Source organism: Phaseolus vulgaris, chromosome 7 (genome assembly GCF_000499845.2).
Source record: "Phaseolus vulgaris cultivar G19833 chromosome 7, P. vulgaris v2.0, whole genome shotgun sequence".
In the NCBI taxonomy this organism is placed as follows: Eukaryota; Viridiplantae; Streptophyta; class Magnoliopsida; order Fabales; family Fabaceae; genus Phaseolus; species Phaseolus vulgaris.
The window spans coordinates 12559338-12567488 of NC_023753.2; the positions used below are offsets into that span (position 1 = coordinate 12559338).

Consider the following 8151-nt stretch of genomic DNA (forward strand, 5'->3'; position numbering starts at 1 on the left):
ATTATTTTATAAATAAGTATCTATTAATAATAAGACAGACTTTTAATTTGAAATAAATAAAAAATATTTCAATTATTTTTTTATTTAATTACATTCTATTTTTAATGTAAAGATACTTTAATTATTTTCTAAATATATTAATTTTTATTTTTTCATTATATTTATCTAACTTTACTCTGGAGTCTTTTTTTCATGTTATAAGTAAAACCACATTTTCTCTTTACGAAATGATATTTTAACAATTTTGAGAGTTGTATAGAATTTTTTATTTTTTTTATGTGATATGTTTAGATATAAATATATATAATAAAAAATAAATTTATAATTAAATAATATAAAAAATATTAAAATAATAATATTAAAAGTTGAAATGTGTTTTTTATAAAAACTGTAATCTTTCTTTTTCTCCATCTTTTATAAGTTACTTACTTAGAAAGACAAAGTACAATACCACTCTGGTTTGAACCCTTTGTTTTTATGCTATATGATACAACTCCATTTGTAATATTTTTTAAAATTTTAATTTTCTAATATAGAATTTTCCTAGACCATATGTATTTTTAATAGAAAACAGTTATATTAGACTACAATGACAGAACTTTTTCTCTCCATATTTAATGTAATAGGGGTTTTAAACTTAAAACTATAATTATTATAATTAAATAAAATCATTATCCACCTTAAATTGCATGAATTGAAACAAGTTAATTATAGTAAACAATTAAACTCAAATCCACCAGAAGTTGTGTAAAACAACTGTGTTAAGACAATGGTAAATTCAGAATTCTTAGTTTATGACTTAGAATACCATTTAACATTTGTCTGTTTGATAATTGACAGTAGTTGTTCTGTTGTTTTACTTGTGGCGTCCTGTCCCCACCTGAAGACTTTGGTAACTTCAATTTAACGACGTGTTGCATGATTGCTGCAGCTGAAGCTTTAATCATTCGCTTTGAGATTTGAAGAAAACACGTACATGCTACATACTCTTTCTATATTTCTTCTCCATTCTCTCTCTATTCCACATTTGCTTTTTCTGCTTTCATCGATTTGATTCAGTGACCAGTGGTTAGGTGGTGTTTGCTGATAGAAAATGCAATCAAGTCCTTTGCTTCTCGAGGAACCAATTCGGATGGCATCCATCCTTGAGCCATCTAAGCCAGTTAGCATTTTCTTTTCTCCCTCTCTGATTTTAATTTATATTTTCAAGCGACATGTGTTCTGTTCTTTATGCTAATCACTGTGTTCTTGTTGTAACTTGTAAGCACTGTGATAGAAAACTATCAACTTTTGATGACCCATTTGTGGTGTTTTTATTTGGAGTGAATATGCATGTGGCTCTGGTATGATGCTTTTGATATGTGTGGAATTGGAGATGTTGTTTTTGACTGCTAAATGCTGAGGATTTGGTGGATCAAGTTGAATGACTGTGATTGATGAAATGGGGGACATTTATACTCTGACTGTTGCTGTTTGATAAGGGTTGTGATGGTTTTGCTGAAGTTACCCTCTTTTAAGCACTTTGATTCTGAGAAACTAACCAACTTTTAGATTATTGCTAAGGAACTTAGTAGATCGAGATGCAAAATGACTGTCATTGATGAATTGAAAGTCACATTTACTCTGACATTGAGTTTGAGCTTGCTAGTCAAACTGATTTAGAGTCCAAGCAAGGTGTGGTTGAACTATTACTTGTACTTGTTTCTGTGACAAGGATATGGTGCCCCTTTCTTCAACCTTTGAGAAAGGAACTTGAAAACTCTTTCCAAATGGATAACTTATTTATTTATCGAAAGTAGCACGGGTTTAAATTAATTCCATTCTTTGCTGATAAAAAAAAAAAAAAAAAATTTTATCGAAAGTAGCATGGGTTTAGTTTTGGAGGGGTTGGTGTGAGTGTCCTATTAGACTATATCACGGTTTCACAAATTCATTTTAGGAAAACAGTAGAAAAATATGTTTGTTTTTAAGGTATGGATTTTAAGTAGAAAGTTATGAGATCTCAGAAGTTTTAGTTCTTACTCAATGAAGAATTTCAGTGTTGTCCATTTTGATTTTGACTGAAGTGTTTCTAATGCATCATGCAGACTTTCTTTCCAGCGATGACAAAAATTGTTGGCACACTTGGTCCAAAGTCACGATCAGTTGATATAATATCCCGTTGTCTTGATTCAGGAATGTCTGGTATTCTCCCATTACACCCTTTGATTACTTGTGGTCCTTGTTTGAAAATTGATTGCATTACCTTTTGTCCATATGAATCTCATCTTTTGTCTTCTTTCAGCAGTGGATAATAAGATGTGACATATTTGACTTTTTGTTTCTTGCTATATTGTCAGAAAACAGAACAGCTCAGTTTATTAGAATTAACTGTGTTGGAACTGGTAGTTTCCCAAAAGTCCAAGAAATACCAAAAAACTATTGCCTTTTTAGCTTGTGGCAGTTTTCATTTTCACCTTGGGGAAAATACACACATTACGAACAAAATTGAAGAATTATATTTTGTTGGTGTCTACAATCTTCTTGAGTTATCTGTTTTGTTATCTCATTCTTCTTTTCTTCCCATGTGGTAGTGGCAAGGTTTGACTTCTCATGGGGTGATCCAGAATACCATCAGGAGACACTGGAAAATTTGAGAGCTGCTATCAAAAGTACCAAGAAACTCTGTGCGGTATACTTGTTATATGTTTAAAATGTTTATTTATTGTGCATACCTATGACTTTATAACAAATCCATATAATGCCATCTATCACCCTATATGCAAATATCTTCCGAAGGAAAATTGATGTAAAAAATGTACGTGAGCATTTTGGTTCAATTACAGGTTATGCTAGATACTATGGGTCCAGAATTACAGATTGTGAATACTACTGATCAGCCAATCACCCTTGAAGAAGACACATTAGTTGTCTTAACTCCAGATCAAAGCAAAGAAGCTAGTTCAAATCTATTGCCACTAAATTTTAGTGGGATATCGAAGGTCAGTGTACCTTTTCCATGTACTTTTGTAGTTTTGGGGTTTGCACTTGGCACTTTGCAATATTATTCTGTTGAATAGTCATGTTGGTTCTGCCAATTTTTGGTTATAATCTTATGATATTACTACATGCATGTAATCATCTTGCACTTTTGAGACTGTTCCTGTCAGTTGTTGTTGCATCTTTGTATATCATAAAGGATGTACTCAAAAGATTCTGTGATTCTTAATTGTAGTTTGTGGAATGACTGGTTTGGTATCATCCTTTTCTGGGATATTTTTTCATTCATGTTTTTGGTTTCAGTTTACATTTAGTATCGCTCCAGAAGATGGTGATTTTTTATGCCATATTTGATAATTCAGAATTTTCATCATGGCACTTTGAAATTGTTCAAACTCTCAAGTTCCTGCGTTTCTTGACAAACTCGTGATGCCTTTCTTCTACATTACTTTGATACACCACTTTGTATTGATTTGTAAGATTATGCCCCATTGCACTCTGTAAGGACTCACAATGATCCTTAACTAATATGTTTATAATTTGGCAGGCTGTGAAGAAGGGTGATACTATTTTTATCGGAAAATATCTGTTCACTGGAAGTGAAACAGCTTCTGTATGGCTGGAGGTAATGCAATCTTGGATTGATTATAACATTCTTAATTTGGCATATATTTTGAAATGATTTATCATTTCTAACAGGCATATATTTTGAAATGATTTATCATTTCTAGCAGGCATATATTTCGTTTTTCTATCTTTATCTGTTCTATTAGTCTATAATAGTGCACTTAAATATAAGGTTTGTTCATCACCCATTAGCAGACTTGCCAAATGTATGCTGTTTTTATGCAGTTAGCTTTGTAGGTAGCATTATATTAGAGAGACTGCAGAAAGTAGAATATTTCTATACAAAGTCAGAATTGTTGTGTTTTATTACTGTCTCTCAAGTAGTCCTGGTTTCAAAATGCAGGTCAGTGAGGTGGATGGTGATGATGTCGCCTGTCTTGTAAGAAACACTGCTACACTCTCGGGACCATTGTTTACTGTGCATATCTCTCAGATTCATATTGATCTTCCTAGTCTTACTGATAAGGATAAGGAGGTACATAGTTAGAATCTTGAGTAGCAAATATACTTTAGATTTTTGAGAATGAATGCTTCAATTTTTATCTTTTGTATGGAAGGCTGAATTGTATTTTGTTGTTGAAATATTAGCTTTAGTTGATCAATGGCGGAAACTACTTAATGCTGTTGTACAATGGCTATGTTTCTTTCAGCCTGTCAATCTGGAAAATAGAAAATTTATTTGACAATCCAAAAGATAAAATGTATGTGTAACTGCATAATAGATGTGGTAAATTCTTGTATCTGTACTAACAACAAAGAGTATAACTGGTTTTGATTTCCCCTTTTACAGTCATGAAGCAAATACCTTTTTTCCTATTATCTTGTAACTTTGTTAATCTAAATATTCCCTTTCCATACGCACTAACTCAGGTGATAAGTACATGGGGTGTTCGGAACAATATAGACATCCTTTCATTATATACCCGGCAGGCTGAAGATATTCGCCATGTAAGGAATATTCTTGATCAATTTTATCACGTCTTTCCATTTTCTCCAACATTTTTCTTGACTTCATTTTCAACTTCTGAATTTGCTTTGTTTTTGTAGCATTTGTGATTCAGTGATTCATTTTCCTTAGTATTTTGAGAGAGAGAAAATAATGCAACATTTTTCATTTTGCAGGCGCGTGAATTTCTCTCTAAATTGGGTGACCTTAAGCAGACACATATTTATGCTAAGATTGAAAATATAGAAGTAAGAAACTTGACGATCTTTTGAATAGTTAACTCTCTCTTCAATGACAGAAAAATGGTATGTTGTAGAGTGCTTAATTGTGATTCTAAATTGCATATTTCTTTCGTAAAATTTCAGGGGCTGAAACATTTTGATGAGATATTGAGAGAAGCAGATGGCATCATCCTCGCTCGTGGAAATTTAGGGATAGAACTCCCACCTGAGAAGGTCCATGTTTTCTTTTGGACAGAAAAATCTAATGTTATATGAGATGTTTCCATTTTGTGTAGTAATATTTTTCAGCATGAAGAAAGATTTGTGTCTACTTGTGATTTTTACAGCATTCCTTGCTCTCTCCACAATTAAACTTTACTAATCTTGCATATATATTTTTGGACATGGCAGGTTTTCTTGTTCCAAAAAGCTGCTATTTACAAGTGTAACATGGTTGGAAAGCCAGTTGTTGTTACACGTGTTGTGGACTCTATGACTGATAATCTAAGACCTACTCGTGCTGAAGCAACCGATGTTGCCAATGCAGTGTTGGATGGTAAATTTCTTGTTTGAGTTTTTATAAAGATTGCAATAGAGAATTGTATAAACTCCAGCATTTAGTACATTTGCATGTTTCTGTCTTCATTAATATTTCTTTAGGTTATTGTGTTCATCACATTAGCCATAAACATGCCTCTTTCATGTGTAATTTTTTCCTCTTTCCTTTGACCAGGAAGCGATGCAATTCTCCTTGGGGCTGAGACCCTGCGGGGACAATACCCTGTAGAGACCATTTCAACAGTTGGAAAAATATGTGCTGAGGTAAGTTTGCGTTTTATGTTTAAACAAATTCCTGTAACATAAGGAAATTATATCTGTCACTGTAGTTAGATATTTATGGTGACGTTCTCTTCCAAAATTTTGTAATTATAAAAATCTTTCCAGTGTCCACCATCTCATGCTCTTGTGCTTTTGAATTGATTTCTTGTTATTCTTTCAAAGTTTCCCTGTGTATATTTTGATAATTGTTTTTTCAACATAAATAGCTTTTACATTTTGAAATTATATTATGATTTTCTCATTATGATAAATTTAATTCCATTTCTTATATAATGGTTACTGTTTTCCCTGAAGAGTCATGATTACTTCCCCATTAATAGCTGTTGTGTGCAGGCAGAGAAAGTTCATAATCAAGATTTGTATTTTAAGAAGGCTGTCAAATATGTTGGAGAGCAAATGAGCCACTTGGAATCAATTGCTTCCTCAGCGGTATGCTTCTTGGTTGCACCATCAAACTTTTTGGAATGGTTTTATGATTCTTTTTCCGCCAACATTCTTCTCTGAGCTTGTTCAAAGGATTATGTACTTGTAGTAGTAGTAATAGTAGTAGTAGAGTAGTACATATTGGGAAGTAAATTCTTTTTGCTGAAACATGCAGGTTCGTGCAGCTATCAAGGTTAGGGCATCTGTCATTATTTGCTTCACTTCATCTGGAAGAGCTGCAAGGTTTCATTTGATCTCCTTTTATAATTTCCCTTTATTAAAAGATCTCATTTCTGAGATTGTTGACTAGTATTCACATTTATTAAATTCTTTCTCAGTAATTTAGTTCTAAGGTGAATTTTCCTTTTTATATGTTCCATGCTGGATTAAGCATTTAGCACTCACTGACTACTCAGTCATGTTCTATTCTGTAGTTGCAATTTGATGTCTTAATTAATTATTTGTTTATTGTGTATCTATGTAGATTGATTGCTAAGTACAGACCAACCATGCCTGTGATATCTGTTGTCATTCCCCAGTTGAAGACAAATCAACTCCGATGGACATTCACTGGTGCTTTTGAGGTATATAATTAACATAACAGCCTTTACATGGCCTTTGAAACTGATTTTAGCTACTGAAACTAGCTAGATGTATCAAATTCACATAATGCTAAAAAAAAATCCTGATGCTGGTCAACGCTTTGAGTCAGCTTTATTATCTAAAACTCTGTAATGGATTATGGAGCTACATACTAAACCGATATTGAGTTAGCTGGTCTTGAACTTGACCAACTCAAACTACTCAGAAAATATCTGCTATTGTATTAGCTTCTTCTACCATTGTATTGGTTTTATTATACTTTTATGCTAACTTTCTGGGATAAATTTCCTGGTCTCCACATGATAATGATTTTATATATGTCGATATATTTTAAACAAACAAGGTCAAGTCGAATTTTTCTTGTGGGGAAATTTGCTTCTTAGCTTTTTGTACATCTGTGCCAATACCTGGTTTGACAGTAAAAATGGTTACAAAAATATGCTGTTGTTCTATGCCTATATGTATGTTTCTTTCCAGCTTGAATTTCCCTTTTATGATTTGTATCACAAAAGGAAAGGAAATAAAGATAGAAATGAAAGAAAAATGAAGCAAAAAATTGGTTTCTTATTTCAACTAAATTGAAATTCTCTTTGGTTGACTTGCATTATGAAACATGGCATTGAGACTAATTACTTTTTGCTAACTGTTTCCTTTTGTGACCTATGGCAGGCTAGGCAATCACTTATTGTGAGAGGTCTTTTCCCTATGCTAGCAGATCCACGACACCCGGTAAGTATTGTTCAAAGTCCATGAAGATAATGATGTAACAAAAGAACAATTCAAAACCACACAAATTTTTTTCTTGTTGTGTATGTTTCAAAAATCCTAGAAGATATAACGCAGCACCTTGTAGACAAATCATATGAACGTAATCCTACTAGCATCGCTCAAGAAATTCAAATTCAAAATGGGAAATACAACAATGCTAAGCCAACCAGAAATGATGAACTCTACATTAAAGATGCTCTAAGACGCCTTTCCAAGAAAACCATTATAAAATCAAATCAATTTCTTTCTAATTTCATGTTCCATTTTAATTGAAGATCATTGGAACACCAATCCTTAAACTACTTTTAAAAGTGATTAACGTTAGTGATTTTGTTGTTTGAGTGCAGGCTGAATCTAAAAGTGGAGCAAATGAATCAATTTTGAAGGTTGCTTTAGACCATGGCAAGGCTTTTGGCATCATAAAACCACATGACCGAGTTGTTGTTTGCCAGAAAGTGGGTGACTCCTCAGTTGTGAAGATTATTGAGCTCGAAGACTGATTACAACTCATGCATAATTGGATTTCAAAGATGCACAATAAAACTTCTTCGAACCTCTTTCATTTTAGCATTTATGTTTCCTTAAAGTAAAAGTAATAGACACATGAGATTATATTATAGAGGTTGCTCCACTCATTTTGTTGTTGAACTGAGTCGTGTAATCCAGTTCATTGCTGAGTGATATAGAGTGGGAAGGATACATTATTGATCGATTGTTTTAATAGGCAAGCAGAGTTTTGAGTTA

At 32.7% G+C, this 8151-nt stretch overlaps 1 protein-coding gene across 1 annotated transcript; it reads left to right on the forward strand.

Moving 5' to 3' along the window:
• Positions 1 to 924: 924 nt before the first annotated feature.
• LOC137828014 (pyruvate kinase 1, cytosolic-like) lies at positions 925 to 8151 on the forward strand. The gene is made up of 16 exons (XM_068634409.1): positions 925 to 1162; positions 2088 to 2184; positions 2574 to 2671; positions 2826 to 2981; positions 3527 to 3604; positions 3950 to 4081; positions 4477 to 4554; positions 4729 to 4800; positions 4918 to 5007; positions 5185 to 5329; positions 5507 to 5595; positions 5947 to 6042; positions 6212 to 6279; positions 6521 to 6620; positions 7309 to 7368; positions 7755 to 8151. The coding sequence occupies exons 1-16, from the start codon at positions 1094 to 1096 to the stop codon at positions 7905 to 7907; spliced, it is 1581 nt and encodes a 526-aa protein (XP_068490510.1). The 5' UTR covers positions 925 to 1093; the 3' UTR covers positions 7908 to 8151.